This window comes from Abramis brama (genome assembly GCF_963993115.1).
Source record: "Abramis brama genome assembly, chromosome: 3".
NCBI classification, from domain to species: domain Eukaryota; kingdom Metazoa; phylum Chordata; class Actinopteri; order Cypriniformes; family Leuciscidae; genus Abramis; species Abramis brama.
Genome location: NC_139965.1, coordinates 61964615 through 61982114, shown reverse-complemented (window position 1 = coordinate 61982114; position 17500 = coordinate 61964615). Strand labels below are relative to the sequence as shown.

At 41.5% G+C, this 17500-nt stretch overlaps 2 protein-coding genes across 2 annotated transcripts in view; both read left to right on the top strand.

Annotated features, from left to right (window-relative positions):
* The window catches only part of penkb (proenkephalin b), a 7483-nt gene extending 711 nt beyond the window's left edge, over window positions 1–6772 (top strand). Inside the window, exon 3 of the mRNA XM_084108796.1 lies at window positions 4980–6772. Within this exon, the coding sequence (XP_083964922.1) occupies window positions 4980–5444 (465 nt within the window). The 3' untranslated portion in view covers window positions 5445–6772. The remainder of the gene's footprint in view (window positions 1–4979) is intronic.
* A 3579-nt stretch (window positions 6773–10351) lies between these two features.
* Window positions 10352–17500, top strand: part of sdr16c5b (short chain dehydrogenase/reductase family 16C, member 5b) — a 13246-nt gene continuing 6097 nt past the window's right edge. Inside the window, exons 1-4 of the mRNA XM_084108778.1 lie at window positions 10352–10509; window positions 10589–10927; window positions 12549–12680; window positions 12803–12902. Of these exons, the coding sequence (XP_083964904.1) occupies window positions 10607–10927; window positions 12549–12680; window positions 12803–12902 (553 nt within the window). The 5' untranslated portion in view covers window positions 10352–10509; window positions 10589–10606. The remainder of the gene's footprint in view (window positions 10510–10588; window positions 10928–12548; window positions 12681–12802; window positions 12903–17500) is intronic.

The window sequence follows — 17500 nt, the reverse complement described above, 5'->3', positions numbered from 1 at the left end:
ATACTAGTACAGTAATCTAAACGGTTGAGCTTGAAGCTTCACTTACATAAACAGCCGAGAATCGTGACGAACTGTGTGAGAGTGTGTGAGAGTGTGTGTGATCAACCTTCCCATGAAAATGTGTTAATATTCAACAATTAATCACCTCTAATGGACCAAAGTAATTGATGGCGTGTGATCAAGTAATCGATGAGAGCATTTATAGCAGAATCTGATGCAGGGATATTAAACAGAGAAGAAATTACACAGTTTTCTCCTGAATAAACACTTGTAGAAAATTAGTAAACGAATGTAAAACAGAGAATACTCGATGAGATGAAGCGAAGTTTGGTCCGATTGGGGTTTAGTAGCGCTGTTTTGGGGTTATGTTAAATTACTCTTTTTTTAAGTAATGTTTTAGCCTTCAGTCTTTTGATATAAATCATGTAAAGTATATTGTGCTATAGATAATGCATACGCGTAGGCGCCATTATACCCCCCCCCCCCCACACACACACACACACACACACCACCCTACCCACCACCACCACGACGACGTTTCAAAATCGAAGTTTTTTTACATTTCCCAATGTAAGATTTTGTTTTGCATTGCCTGCCTATCTCTGCCGATTTCGGAGTCTCCAAATGAATCCATTCTGCAACTTTTAAATACATAATTCAATTTTTAAAAACGAAATTATAGGCTTAAGTGCAGGGTCCGAAAGTTGGTCGTTTTGTCGCTATGTTAACAACACTACACACACACACACACGCACACCATTGGCGGTGCGCTCAAAGTCAACTGTCAGTTGTGCAGTTACCCAAAATCTCCTGAATGAAGTTAAAACCCATCATGTCACTAGATGAAATAAAATCGACTAGCAAAAATACAGGAGGCCGCCTTATTCTTGTTCAGCTGCTTAATCTCGTTGTCAGTCGACCATAATCGCGCACCGCTCGCGCATGCCATGCGCATCTAGGTAGGCTACTACTCAGAACTCTGACACGGATAAATGTACGCAGCAATAATGAATGTTCCTGGGAGATCCGTAGTTGCGCGGGATGTGGAAGCGCGCAAAAGTTCCAGAACCTTCTACTGCCTTGGAAAAAAAAACTCACGAGCTGCAGATCAATTTTGTCAAGTTCAGCACAACGTTGGTTGTACAAAAAGTGTCCTGGCCTTGAATGACAAGGTAAGGAAAATATGTTTGGCACATTGTATGGGTCACTATATCATAACAAGGTAATACAATGTGTAGCCTAATCAAGTGATGTCAATTCCAGCGTTATGGACGTGACATTTGTAGTAAAAACTTGAAATATAAATTCTCAGAAAATGCATTTAATACCAATATTGAAACTGTTTATATCCATACTCCCTTAATAAAGGAGTCCAGACATTAGAAAAATATCAGTCTACACATGCGTTTTATATTTAATATGAGGGAAATAGGCAAAATATTTTTTTGTAATTCTGTGAATTACACTGCAAACCAAAGTACTACCCACCGGATGAAGAAGGGTCGGCTCTCCACAGAACAGAACATAACATATTCATTTTATTTTATTTTTCATGTTCGTATTTATGAGGAAATGCTTAACATTTGTTTTACAATGTTACGGACGTGAGCGCTCTGAAAGCGGCACTAAAAGACTGTTTAAAACTTTCACAGAGACCTCAAACAGAAAACACAAAGCCTTTCTTTAAAATGAATTTTGTTTTGTATTAATGATATCTTAATTTTAATCAATGTTTCATCAACCAATTGCTAGGATTTAATAATTAAGAAGTAAATATAGCAGACAATAGATAATCATGCGGAGGCGCCGGAGCGTGAACTGGAGCTCGTCTCACAAATGAACCGAAACTCAGTGTATAAGGGAGCCAACTTGCCTGACAGACCTGAGAAATATATCTATAGAAAGCTTGAAATGTCTACTTTTAAACAGAACAATTCAAAACGAAAGAAAGCAGACTGCTGCTTGTGTAATCCGTATGAAATGTGCATTTCTATCTGGCGCGTTCACTACTGCGAAGATCGCGAGTCAGCATCGTCAACTTCATCTATGCAGGGCACTGACACAGAAAACACTTGTTTATTAATAAACAATTAAAATGTCTCCTTGCTATACTTTACATATTCATAATCATTACTTTTGCCGGTTCTTTGTGACAGCTTATAGGTGCTTTATTGGCAGCGCCACCCTTAGGCTACATATTACATGAACGCGTCACCGCGTCAGCACCGAAAACAGGAGATTTTTTTCAATCCCCGTTTTGGCAGTAAAAACTGATCAGAAAATGTAACGAAACGTTGTAGAAATGTAGTGGAGTAGAAAGTATAATAATTGCTGCAAAATGTAACGAAGTAAAAGTCAAAAGTAGGCCTATGCACTATTGATTCTACTTAAGTAAAGTAGCCTACAGATAGGTAAAGATACAACTACGTGAAAAATGTAGCCTACTTCAGTAAAGTAACGAAGTAGGCTATTTGTACTTCGTTACATTCCACCGCTGCTGATTAACAGTAATGTAAATGTTAAATGTCCTAATACCTGTTGATACTACAACAATGCAAAGTATAGGCTATGCTCTTAACCTTGCAGTTTTTCACATATTATGTAAGACTCAATTTTCCATTTCTTTGCACAAAACTCTCCAGAAAATGCCATTTAATGGTTTATTTTTAACTGGACCCCCCTAGGGAGAGCCCCCCCACATAATAAATCCCAATTTAGCCCCTGGTTGTAGTTATATTAGATTGCTTCTCTCTGCTTTTATAATCTACCCAGTCTGTCACTGCATATACCCTCTTACAACCAAACTAAGTAGTACAGTCTGTTCCTAAAAGTCATTAGAAATGAGCATTTAAGTGCTTTATATATAAAAAAATCTGGGAATTTCCCCCTAACCCCCCTATAGCATTTACTCCCCCCCCCCCCCCCCCCAGGTTCAAAATTGCTCCTACGCCCCTGAGAAAATGCCTAAACATATGATTAAAACTTGCAGCCTATAAAAGCGTTGTTAAGAAGATGACAGCAATGATAATAATTCACCTGAATAAATAAATAAAACTTTGACATCATTTCTTCAACCTCATGTGTTTTCAGTTCTTTATGCTGTTATTTATTTTATTCATTGACACACACACACACACACACACACACACAGATAGGAGAATCGTCAGCACTGTGAAACTCCAGATCTGTCGAACTCCAACAAGGATTTTGTTTTGTCGGATCTTGGTTTGATCTGACATTGTATGAGTGGAAATGGGAGTGAAAATAATGGCATATTTATCATTTTTGGTTGAATGACCTGTTCATGGTCAGCTTAGCAACATGCCAGAGAATTTAATTACACACTTGTGATGTGTGTGCGCGCGCGCGTGTGTGTGTATGTGCTCACGCGCGTGCGTGTGTGTGTGTGAGTGTGTATGTCCTGTTCTTTGTGCTCTTGTTCTGTCGTGAATGTTTAGTTTGTAGGTCCTGTTTTCCTGGTTTTCCTGAATGTGTGTGTTAGTGTTTGTTCCCAGTGTGTATTTAAGCCTTGTTCGTGTGTGATGCGACTCATCTCTGCTACTGACTGTGCGATTTAGGCAATCCTATAAGATCATTATCACACTGTACGGCATCTATAACTTGGCTACATGATGATGACGTGCACGTAACAGAAGAGTCCAGGTCACGCGCAGTTGTGATGTACAGTGTGTAGTAGTTAAAGACGAGTGATCCACACAGTAAACAAAGCAGCAGATGTTGGTTCTTGTGCAACGGAGGATTTTCTACTTTTCTTCTCCTGTCCTTCCAAACGAATTTCCTGTAAATGACCGAACCCGTTCATCCGTGATTTAACACTTAAGGCCCAGGGGCCAGCTGCATAAACATAGCCATTATGTTAAGACTGTGTCTAATGAACTAGTATGATCAACTAGAAGTTAGTTAGGGGTAATCAGTCTTATTGTTCGGTGTCAAATTAGACCAATCTACGTTTTTATGTTACTGACTTTAAAAAGTTATTAACAGTTTTAAAGAATAAAATTGCAAAGCGGCGTTATGTCACGCAAGTGTGGAAGTCGGAGAGTAGGTGCCATTCGGAACGGGGCCTTTTAAGCCCTAGGTAGGCTACACTTTGGCTTTCCGCGTTCGGCGGCCGTTTCCACACTCATCCGCGGACATCCGAGTGCAACACATCTTGTGTCCGCGCGAACGGTGCTCGCACAACAGCGCATGTGCCAGTGACTTGAACGCTTGAAAACAAAGTCCACTAGATAGTGCGCACTTGTTGGTGCATCTAACCATCATAAAGCTGCATCTATCCATGATTAAAGTGCATCTGTCCATGATAAAAGTGCATCTGTCCATGATTAAAGTGCTCCACAGGCTCCGGAGGGTTAATAAAGGCCTTCTGAAGCGAAGCCACGCGTTTGTGTAAGAAAAATATCCATATTTCAAACTTTATAAAGTAAAATAACTAGCTTCCGGCTAAATGAACATACGGATTCGACTAAGCGCAACTTATGCGAGTAATGCGACGCACTGCTGATAATTACGTAGGCTACCATAAAAATATAATAAAATCCCCTAAAAATACAAAATATTAAATAAGTACATTCATTTAATTGAAATAAAAAAATTAATTTCGGTCATTTTTGACCGACACACTCTTCACACCAGGAATCCGCAACCGGATCCTGCTTTCACCAAACGTTATAGTAATGATTTGTGTGTGTGTGTGTGTGTGTTGGAGAGAGTATGGTATTGGTGTACTTTGTTAAAATGTCACTCAGTATTAGTGTTTCCATGGTTTCCCACAAGCTTAGCTCAACCTTTACACCTACTCATCCCTCTATCACCCAAAACACACGCGCTCATTTGCATATTTATATATGTATATAGGCTGAGGAGGGGGGGGTGATGGAGCCACTGTTTCAGATCCTCACTTTAGTGGCCAATTAATTTCTCTGACTGTTGTGTTTCTCACTGACTGTCTTTCACAGGAGTGTGTGTCGGAGTGTGAGGAGCACACGACTTCAGGAAACTCCTGGAGTTTGTGCAAACACTTCATGCTGAGAGATGATAACACTCCTGGATCCGCTGAAAATGAACACTTGGAGGCGCAACAACATCATGTGGACAGAAGATATGGAGGCTTTATGAAGCGTTATGGGGGATTCATGAAGAAAACAGCAGAGTTCTACGGGATGGAGCCGGAGAAAGCAATCCTGAGCAATGACGAAGCTGAAACGCTGACAGATGAAGATGAGGGGATAGAGAAGCGTTACGGGGGGTTTATGAAGAGGGGTGGAGGGGTAAAAGAGTTACACAAGCGTTACGGGGGGTTCATGAGGCGTGTTGGGGAACCGCAGTGGATTAAACGCTTCTTAAAACACTCCCGAGAGGAGCATGAGGATGGACATTTATCAGGGATGGAAAAGAGGTACGGTGGATTCATGGGGTTTTAAGAGCCCTGGTCCACTTTCCCTCGAGGAAACATGTTTAAAGGGAGAGTTCACCCAGAAATGAACATTAGTCCATGATTTACTCTCCCTCAAACCATCCTAGGTGTACATGACACTCTTCTTTCAGTCGAACACAATCAGAGTTATATTAAAAAATGTCCCTGCTCTTCCAAGCTTTATAATGGCAGTGAATGACTGTTTCTGTTTTGAAGTCCATAAAAGTGCATCTGTCCATCATAAGTGCATCCATCTTTTATGGACTTCAAAACAGAAACAGCCATTCACTGCCATTATAAAGCTTGGAAGAGCAGGGACATTTTTTAATATAACTCTGATTGTGTTCATCTGAAAGAAGAAAGTCATTTACACTCAGGGCCCGATCTCGCACCCGGCGCAATTGACTTTGGACAGCGATGCATATTTCATTCATATTTCTCACCCGACGCACAGCGGACTGTTCCCTCCACAGACGCACGTGGGTAAATTAGGGAATGAACTTGCGCTCCCGGGGGCGGTTCAGTGAAAAGAGGAGGCGTGTTCCGGCGCAAACGTTCCCTGGTGCTATTTTACAGTTTCAGAAAACAATTCCGCCACAGACCAGGAGAAACCTCGTCTAAAGTCAGTGGCGCGTTCAGATGCTGTTTTAAGGGCGCATGCTTGGCCATAATGTAGCGTGAGCACAACACACACACACTTTGCTTCTCATCTACACAGACGCAGCAGTTTTCATTTTTAGAAAACCATACATTATGGAAAAAGGAAAAATATTCCACACGAGGGAAATCATTGTGGTGTCCATGAAGATGTGAAAAATAGGCATAAATCTAGCTTACACATTTACCCAAATTATCATACGCCTGTTTAACCGAAGCTAATTTGGGTGTGTTTCTCCATCCCCAATGTCACTTCTCTGTGTTTTACGGCCCTGACGAGAACGTCGGTCTCCTCGGCTGTGAACCGCTCCTGGCGTGCGTCTGGCAAATCCGCCGTTATAATAGCAATCCGCCATGGAACAAGCGTGCCTGCTCTTAAAGGGAGTGTGAGATGACGCTCTGATTGGTTTATTTCACGTTACGCCCAAACCACACCTATGAGTAATGAAGCGACTTCAGACCAACACATTTTAGATTTGCGTCGGGCGCAAGAGTCATTTATCCTGAGATCCGCCCACAAAGTTACTTGGGTTTCGCTTTTGATACTTGCGTTTCAGATCGTTAAAATAGGGCGCATAGGATGACTTCAGGGAGAGTAAATCAGGGGCTAATGTTCATTTTTGGGTGAACTATCCCTTTAAAATGTGCTCATGATGTTTTAATAAAGTGTTTGTTGTGTCCTTGTTGTGTTAATGTGATTTAGTGTGAATAAGACCGTCTTAAAAGTACATCTGAGTTCACCAGTCCATGTAAGATTTTAATAACTAATACTGTACGACAACCAGGCCTTTTTTAATCAACTCTACAGATCAGGTCTGCATGAAACATTCGTTCACTGGAGAAAATATGACAGACTGAATCTTGTCATTTGCTTGAATAAACTGCTCGAAACTGCAGCAGAATGTGTGTGTGTTGAATAGAAATATCAGCCGGCTCTGGTGAAAATCCAGCTTTTAATGTTGTTTATGTGTCTATGTGGTGTTTTTAATCTGCTTTAAGACAAACCATGTGTAAATTCATAAGTCGACTCCATTCCTGAGTATTTCCTCCTTAAAACTGCAGTGAACCAAAGACAGTCTCAAAAACACGCTTTGAAATCGCTGGTGTTTCTGACGTCACAAACTACCTTGTAACCAATCAGATCAACGTGTGATCGTCAACCAGTGGATCTCTGAGCTGAGTGAGTGGGTGGAGGCGGGGCTCATTTGCATATTCATAGAACCGCATAAAAGAAATGAGGCGAGGGTGTCGAGTTACACTCAAGATATTTCAAGCCATGAAGAATTTATTTTCAAGGAAAAAACGTTTAAATATGTCCTTTTGGTGATTAAAGATGAGTTTTAAGGAAATAATTATTGACTACAGGGAGATTTTAAGACGTTTGAGCCTCAGCAGCCTTTTGTGCATCGAGTACATTTATATAAAAGTGTAGTTTGATTGCATGGTTCATGATGTAAAGCACTTCTACTATCATGAAACTCATACAATCAAGGCAAGTGGGATTCGAATGCAGGAAAGTATTCTCAAAGATCTGTAGGAATGGAAACTTGATCTCTCATAGAAGATCAGGCTTTATTATACAGCTTTAATGTGGGAACGTGCAACTAAATCCTGCAGTCGACATCTCTATCTCGTGTGTTTTACACGTCGCATATCTACACCACCTTTGATCTATAGCGTAACTGTTACGAAGCATATGAAGTCATTCAGATCCAAGTGCAGCTTGTCTTTATTAGACAGAGTAGTCACCAGGCAAGGGTCATACACCAGCAAACACAGCAGAGAAGATCAGGCAAAATCCTGGTCAACAAACAGGCAGAAGATCAGGAGCAGGAGATCAGGAGCAGGAGATCAGGAGCAGGAGATCAGGAGCAGGAGATCAGGAGCAGGAGATCAGGAGCAGGAGATCAGGAGCATGAGATCAGGAGCATGAGATCAGGAGCATGAGATCAGGAGCAGAAGATCAGGAGCAGGAGATCAGGAGCAGGAGATCAGGAGCAGGAGATCAGGAGCAGGAGATCAGGAGCATAAGATCAGGAGCAGGAGATCAGGAGCAGGAGATCAGGAGCAGGAGATCAGGAGCAGGAGATCAGGAGCATGAGATCAGGAGCATGAGATCAGGAGCATGAGATCAGGAGCAGAAGATCAGGAGCAGAAGATCAGGAGCAGGAGATCAGGAGCAGGAGATCAGGAGCAGGAGATCAGGAGCAGGAGATCAGGAGCATGAGATCAGGAGCAGGAGATCAGGAGCATGAGATCAGGAGCATGAGATCAGGAGCATGAGATCAGGAGCAGGAGATCAGGAGCAGGAGATCAGGAGCAGGAGATCAGGAGCATGAGATCAGGAGCATGAGATCAGGAGCATGAGATCAGGAGCAGAAGATCAGGAGCATGAGATCAGGAGCATGAGATCAGGAGCAGGAGATCAGGAGCAGGAGATCAGGAGCAGGAGATCAGGAGCATGAGATCAGGAGCATGAGATCAGGAGCAGAAGATCAGGAGCAGAAGATCAGGAGCAGGAGATCAGGAGCAGGAGATCAGGAGCAGACAAGGCAACAGGCACAGGTAAACACATGGAAAACACTGGGAAATGTTCACAGCAACAAAACAAGACTCAGCCCAGAGTGTTGAGTGAGTGTGTCTTAAATGAGGTGCAGGTGCAGGTGTGTGTGTAATCAGTCCAGTGCAGGTGTGTGTGTAATCAGTCCAGTGCAGGTGTGTGTGTAATCAGTCCAGTGCAGGTGTGTGTGTAATCAGTGCAGGGAGATGCATGATGGGAAATGGAGTCCGTAATCACCCAGGGAGTGCGTGGCTAATCGTGACAGTACCCATAACCCTACAACTGCTAAATAAAGTCTAATGTAGTCTTTATTTTACAGTGTCCTTGTTATATATGTTACACGTACTTACCATATAACAGTAAATTATGCATAATTACATGCAACTAAACCTCAACCATATCCTACTCCTACCCTAACCCTAGAGTAAGTACATGTAGTTAATTAATATTACTCAGTACTTAAATATATAATTACACTGTAACAATGACACCCAATAATAAAGTGTAACCGATTTTATTTTAGTGTCTTTGTAACACGTTGAGCTTACTGTAGTAATAACAGTAATAATTACATGCTACTAACCCTAAACTAAACCGTAAGTTCATGTTGCTGATTAATATTACTTAAATGTATAATTACACTGTAAAGTGTAACTGTGTGTAAGTGTAACTGGTTACACTTTATTTTAAGGTGTCAGTGTTACAGTGTAATTACACATTTAATAATAATGAACTACATGTAGGGTTAGGGTTGGTTTAGGGTTAGCTGCATGTAACGAAGCACAATTTATAGTAATTACTACAGTAACTATATGTAACAAGTGTAAGAAAGACACTTTAAAATAAAGTGTTACCAACAAAAACTATATCAGCACGATAACATTGTTTATTCACGCGCTGTTATGTTTTTATCATTCATCCACTGGCAAACAATGTTTTCCTCGCTATTCTTACAGTTTATGACTATTGTTGTCATTATAGTTATATTATAAACGGTGTAGGGGAAAGTTATTAAAATAATGGATTACAATATTGCGTTACTCCATAAAAATGTTACTAGTTGCAATACTTAGTTACTTTTATGGAAAGTAATGCATTACTTTTTATCACCTGTTTTTAATAACAAAAAAAGCACAAAAGTTCTATCGATGTTCATCACAAGTCATTCCTATGGTTGAATTGGATCATCGAAGGTCAAAAGCAAAAGCATTGGTTAATAAAGTGAGATAAAGTACATTGATATATAATTATTGCGGGTTTGCATTATATTCAGAGTTTGCATTTCACTGTTTTTATTCATTTTGATGAATACTGAATGTGTTTTTGTGCATATAAGAGTAAATGCATGTTCACATTTAGTCCAGAACTATAATATGATTGAGAATATGATTGACATTAATAATCATGTTCAGACTCACGATTCTCTCAGGGGAGCCTTCAGTCATTACATGGGAAAAGTTTTGAAAAAGTAACTCAGATATTTTGTTGTAATTTCGGTTTCGGTTACATACATACACCATTTTAGGGTGTCATTAACCTCGTGTTCGTGTAGCCTAAATATAGGCATAAATGTTCTAAGTTCCACCTATTAATGTCCCACCATAATGAAATGAGCTGCTCTTTATGAAGAGACTGAAGGCTGATGATAAAGAGACTGTGCGCGCGTCAGTTCGCGGGCGTCAAACGGTTAAACCGAAGCCGCGCCCACTGGATCCCGTTATGACTCGGAGATGAACTTTGTCTTCGGCAAACACGGAGTCATAACCGGACCCCGGAGCGAAGGTCGAGCACAGACACACTCGGTGAAAGGCGAGATGAACGGGGCGAATCTACAGTCGTATCAGTGACGAGTGAGGTAAGACACCGGCTGTGGCGCACGGATAAATCCGATTATTATACTGAATAAAGTTGACTGTGAACCCTTTCGCCTCCAGGATCTATTCGCCATCATCATGAACTTCCTCCTGGAGACTCTCCAGGTGCTCTTGTTGTCGCTGGTCTACACGTTAGAAGCGCTGGTTCGGTTGTTTGTCCCGGTTCGACGGAAGAGCGTGTCCGGGGAGCTCGTGCTCGTGACCGGCGCGGGCAGCGGAATCGGGCGGCTCATGGCGATGGAGTTCGCGCGCCTAGATGCGCGCCTGGTGCTGTGGGACATCAACGAGGACGCGCTCAAAGAGACCGCGCGCGCGATCAAAGAGAAGCTCGGGGCGCGCGCTTACACGTACACCTGCGACTGCAGCGAGCGCGAGGAGGTGTACAGGACCGCGAACCAGGTGTGTGTTTTAATTTTATTTTTATTGAATGCCAGTCACATATAGTGTCAAATTATTAAACAAATATAGACTAGGCTACAACAAAGAGGAAAAGAAAATACAGTTGCAACATGGGGGCAGTTGCAACATGGGGATGGTTGCAACATGTAATTTTTCTCCAATCAGAAAAAAGCTAGAGTGAGGACACTCATACTGTACATGCACAGTTAGACCCTCCCCCCACTAAGAATACAGTAGACATATTCAACATCTGCTGCTGCATTTATTGAACAAAACTTGTTTTGAAGGTATGAAAGTACATTTTTTCATGAGATGTATTTTTGTCATACTGTCCAGACATTTTGTATGAATTAATCAAAACTTACTTAGTTTGAATTATTGTTTTGTTGACTTCTAAGTGACATGGTTAGCATGTGTCAAAGTCAGTGTGTCTAGCAGGCGTATGATGTTCTGTCATGGCTGATAGTGTTGGGGACAGTTGCAACAAGTTATAAATTGCATGTTTAATAAAGGTTTGTTGCATTGCAAATTGTTCAATTCTTCCTGTCTGACACTGAAATATGGAGAGATTGAATAGCATCTGTAACACATGCACACTGAATCTATGTAGGACTATGTTCTACACATAAACAAACAAAACTCAATAACTGTTATTTGATAAATATGACTAAATAAATAAATTATAGGCTACAATAATATTATTGAAATAAATAATACTATAATATTATAGTAGGCCTAAAACAGTTAATATTTTCAGAATTATATGCTCATTGAGACAAAAAGCTAAAATTAATTAGAGAAATTTAAGGTATTTTTAACATGTTGCAACCGTCCCTGGGTCGGGGTCAGTTGCAACATCTGACTTCTTCCATTCAAATAAATACTGTGAACGATATGTCATATATAATCATCTTTAAATGGTATGGGTAATTAGCAGACAGATGCAAGTTTAATATATACAAATTTGGTTGGTCTAGTCCAAATAGTCTCTGAGTAACTGAGAGAAATGCAAAAAGTGTTGCAACTGTCCCCGGTCTCCCCTACAGTGTAATTTAATAATAATAATAATAATAATAATAATAATACATATAAAAAGAAAGAAAATAATATAAACCAAAAAAAATAAAATAATAATAAACCCCAGGTATGAAATCATCATATAAATAGCATAAAAGCTTCACATTATGTTTATGGTATTTCCCCATAATCAAACAAAGATAAACAATAAAGGCCACATTTGGTGGTAATCTTTGTCTATTAAAATAAATAAAAATACACCAAGGTGTAATATAGCACACTGGTGCACGTCATCACGATGACGTCAGTATAGCTGTCGGTTACCCGCATACGGTGTTTTAAGTCGCATCAACATTTGTAATGACTATAAACATTATGATTTCTACTGTCTTTCTTTCGCTCACATGTTTATTTTCAGTAGCTACACCGTAAATGTTTTTATCACACAACTTTGACTTGTTTCAGCTTAATATTATTCATTAGTATTCAAAAAAAATACTAAATTCTTTGACACTTAAAACTTTAAGGCAACTTTAAGTAAACATTATTAACAGGCTAATAAGAAGAAGTGTAAGTCACGACTTGTTCCGTTTGTTTTATTAAGGTGAAGCGTGAGGTTGGTGACATCACAATTTTGATAAATAATGCAGGAATTGTTACTGGGAAGAAGTTCATGGATTCTCCTGATGCGCTGGTGGAGAAGACTATGGAGGTCAACAGCCTAGCACACTTCTGGGTATCTATCTATCTATCTATCTATCTATCTATCTATCTATCTATCTATCTATCTATCTATCTATCTATCTATCTATCTATCTGTCTGTCTATCTGATCCTGATAGTCTGTATCTCCTCTCAGATGTATAAGGCGTTCTTGCCGGCTATGATTGCTGGTAATCGAGGTCATCTGGTCAGTATAGCGAGTTCTGCTGGACTCATCGGAGTAAATGGACTGGCAGGTACAGTAGATCTTCACAGTTTAACACTAATATCAACACTAATATCTCTCTTTCAGGAGGAAGTGTGTATTTCTCTCTACATGTCCTCAGATTACTGTGCGAGTAAGTTTGTGATGTCCTCAGATTACTGTGGGAGTAAGTTTGTGCCGTCCTCAGATTACTGTGCGAGTAAGTTTGTGCCGTCCTCAGATTACTGTGCGAGTAAATTTGTGATGTCCTCAGATTACTGTGCGAGTAAATTTGTGATGTCCTCAGATTACTGTGCGAGTAAGTTTGTGATGTCCTCAGATTACTGTGCGAGTAAGTTTGTGATGTCCCCAGATTACTGTGCGAGTAAGTTTGTGCTGTCCTCAGATTACTGTGCGAGTAAGTTTGTGATGTCCCCAGATTACTGTGCGAGTAAGTTTGTGATGTCCCCAGATTACTGTGCGAGTAAGTTTGTGCCGTCCTCAGATTACTGTGCGAGTAAGTTTGTGCCGTCCTCAGATTACTGTGCGAGTAAATTTGTGATGTCCTCAGATTACTGTGCGAGTAAATTTGTGATGTCCTCAGATTACTGTGCGAGTAAGTTTGTGTTGTCCTCAGATTACTGTGGGAGTAAGTTTGTGATGTCCCCAGATTACTGTGCGAGTAAGTTTGTGTTGTCCTCAGATTACTGTGCGAGTAAATTTGTGCCGTCCTCAGATTACTGTGCGAGTAAGTTTGTGATGTCCTCAGATTACTGTGCGAGTAAGTTTGTGATGTCCTCAGATTACTGTGCGAGTAAGTTTGTGATGTCCTCAGATTACTGTGCGAGTAAGTTTGTGCCGTCCTCAGATTACTGTGCGAGTAAGTTTGTGTTGTCCTCAGATTACTGTGCGAGTAAGTTTGTGCTGTCCTTAGATTACTGTGGGAGTAAGTTTGTGCCGTCCTCAGATTACTGTGCGAGTAAGTTTGTGATGTCCTCAGATTACTGTGCGAGTAAGTTTGTGTTGTCCTCAGATTACTGTGCGAGTAAGTTTGTGCCGTCCTCAGATTACTGTGCGAGTAAGTTTGTGATGTCCTCAGATTACTGTGCGAGTAAGTTTGTGATGTCCTCAGATTACTGTGCGAGTAAATTTGTGCCGTCCTCAGATTACTGTGCGAGTAAGTTTGTGCCGTCCTCAGATTACTGTGCGAGTAAGTTTGTGATGTCCTCAGATTACTGTGCGAGTAAATTTGTGCCGTCCTCAGATTACTGTGCGAGTAAGTTTGTGCCGTCCTCAGATTACTGTGCGAGTAAGTTTGTGCCGTCCTCAGATTACTGTGCGAGTAAGTTTGTGTTGTCCTCAGATTACTGTGCGAGTAAGTTTGTGCCGTCCTCAGATTACTGTGCGAGTAAGTTTGTGCCGTCCTCAGATTACTGTGCGAGTAAGTTTGTGATGTCCCCAGATTACTGTGCGAGTAAGTTTGTGCCGTCCTCAGATTACTGTGCGAGTAAGTTTGTGATGTCCCCAGATTACTGTGCGAGTAAGTTTGTGATGTCCTCAGATTACTGTGCGAGTAAGTTTGTGTTGTCCTCAGATTACTGTGCGAGTAAATTTGTGCCGTCCTCAGATTACTGTGCGAGTAAGTTTGTGATGTCCTCAGATTACTGTGCGAGTAAGTTTGTGATGTCCTCAGATTACTGTGCGAGTAAGTTTGTGATGTCCTCAGATTACTGTGCGAGTAAGTTTGTGCCGTCCTCAGATTACTGTGCGAGTAAGTTTGTGTTGTCCTCAGATTACTGTGCGAGTAAGTTTGTGCCGTCCTCAGATTACTGTGGGAGTAAGTTTGTGCCGTCCTCAGATTACTGTGCGAGTAAGTTTGTGATGTCCTCAGATTACTGTGCGAGTAAGTTTGTGTTGTCCTCAGATTACTGTGCGAGTAAGTTTGTGCCGTCCTCAGATTACTGTGCGAGTAAGTTTGTGATGTCCTCAGATTACTGTGCGAGTAAGTTTGTGCTGTCCTCAGATTACTGTGGGAGTAAGTTTGTGCCGTCCTCAGATTACTGTGCGAGTAAGTTTGTGATGTCCTCAGATTACTGTGGGAGTAAGTTTGTGCCGTCCTCAGATTACTGTGCGAGTAAGTTTGTGTTGTCCTCAGATTACTGTGCGAGTAAGTTTGTGTTGTCCTCAGATTACTGTGCGAGTAAGTTTGTGCCGTCCTCAGATTACTGTGGGAGTAAGTTTGTGCCGTCCTCAGATTACTGTGCGAGTAAGTTTGTGCCGTCCTCAGATTACTGTGGGAGTAAGTTTGTGCCGTCCTCAGATTACTGTGCGAGTAAGTTTGTGTTGTCCTCAGATTACTGTGCGAGTAAGTTTGTGTTGTCCTCAGATTACTGTGCGAGTAAGTTTGTGCCGTCCTCAGATTACTGTGGGAGTAAGTTTGTGCCGTCCTCAGATTACTGTGCGAGTAAGTTTGTGATGTCCTCAGATTACTGTGCGAGTAAGTTTGTGCCGTCCTCAGATTACTGTGCGAGTAAGTTTGTGTTGTCCTCAGATTACTGTGCGAGTAAGTTTGTGCCGTCCTCAGATTACTGTGGGAGTAAGTTTGTGATGTCCTCAGATTACTGTGGGAGTAAGTTTGTGATGTCCTCAGATTACTGTGGGAGTAAGTTTGTGTTGTCCTCAGATTACTGTGCGAGTAAGTTTGTGATGTCCTCAGATTGATTACTGTGCGAGTAAGTTTGTGCCGTCCTCAGATTACTGTGGGAGTAAGTTTGTGTTGTCCTCAGATTACTGTGGGAGTAAGTTTGTGCCGTCCTCAGATTACTGTGCGAGTAAGTTTGTGTTGTCCTCAGATTACTGTGGGAGTAAGTTTGTGCCGTCCTCAGATTACTGTGCGAGTAAGTTTGTGATGTCCTCAGATTACTGTGCGAGTAAATTTGTGTTGTCCTCAGATTACTGTGGGAGTAAGTTTGTGTTGTCCTCAGATTACTGTGCGAGTAAGTTTGTGATGTCCTCAGATTACTGTGCGAGTAAGTTTGTGCCGTCCTCAGATTACTGTGCGAGTAAGTTTGTGTTGTCCTCAGATTACTGTGCGAGTAAGTTTGTGCCGTCCTCAGATTACTGTGCGAGTAAGTTTGTGATGTCCTCAGATTACTGTGGGAGTAAGTTTGTGCCGTCCTCAGATTACTGTGCGAGTAAGTTTGTGTTGTCCTCAGATTACTGTGCGAGTAAGTTTGTGTTGTCCTCAGATTACTGTGCGAGTAAGTTTGTGCCGTCCTCAGATTACTGTGGGAGTAAGTTTGTGCCGTCCTCAGATTACTGTGCGAGTAAATTTGTGCCGTCCTCAGATTACTGTGGGAGTAAATTTGTGCCGTCCTCAGATTACTGTGCGAGTAAGTTTGTGTTGTCCTCAGATTACTGTGCGAGTAAGTTTGTGTTGTCCTCAGATTACTGTGCGAGTAAGTTTGTGCCGTCCTCAGATTACTGTGGGAGTAAGTTTGTGCCGTCCTCAGATTACTGTGCGAGTAAGTTTGTGATGTCCTCAGATTACTGTGCGAGTAAGTTTGTGCCGTCCTCAGATTACTGTGCGAGTAAGTTTGTGTTGTCCTCAGATTACTGTGCGAGTAAGTTTGTGCCGTCCTCAGATTACTGTGGGAGTAAGTTTGTGATGTCCTCAGATTACTGTGGGAGTAAGTTTGTGATGTCCTCAGATTACTGTGGGAGTAAGTTTGTGTTGTCCTCAGATTACTGTGCGAGTAAGTTTGTGATGTCCTCAGATTACTGTGCGAGTAAGTTTGTGCCGTCCTCAGATTACTGTGCGAGTAAGTTTGTGTTGTCCTCAGATTACTGTGCGAGTAAGTTTGTGCCGTCCTCAGATTACTGTGGGAGTAAGTTTGTGTTGTCCTCAGATTACTGTGGGAGTAAGTTTGTGCCGTCCTCAGATTACTGTGCGAGTAAGTTTGTGTTGTCCTCAGATTACTGTGGGAGTAAGTTTGTGCCGTCCTCAGATTACTGTGCGAGTAAGTTTGTGATGTCCTCAGATTACTGTGCGAGTAAGTTTGTGTTGTCCTCAGATTACTGTGGGAGTAAGTTTGTGTTGTCCTCAGATTACTGTGCGAGTAAGTTTGTGATGTCCTCAGATTACTGTGCGAGTAAGTTTGTGCCGTCCTCAGATTACTGTGCGAGTAAGTTTGTGTTGTCCTCAGATTACTGTGCGAGTAAGTTTGTGCCGTCCTCAGATTACTGTGGGAGTAAGTTTGTGTTGTCCTCAGATTACTGTGGGAGTAAGTTTGTGCCGTCCTCAGATTACTGTGCGAGTAAGTTTGTGTTGTCCTCAGATTACTGTGGGAGTAAGTTTGTGCCGTCCTCAGATTACTGTGCGAGTAAGTTTGTGATGTCCTCAGATTACTGTGCGAGTAAGTTTGTGATGTCCTCAGATTACTGTGCGAGTAAGTTTGTGTTGTCCTCAGATTACTGTGCGAGTAAGTTTGTGCCGTCCTCAGATTACTGTGCGAGTAAGTTTGTGATGTCCTCAGATTACTGTGCGAGTAAGTTTGTGTTGTCCTCAGATTACTGTGCGAGTAAGTTTGTGATGTCCTCAGATTACTGTGCGAGTAAGTTTGTGTTGTCCTCAGATTACTGTGCGAGTAA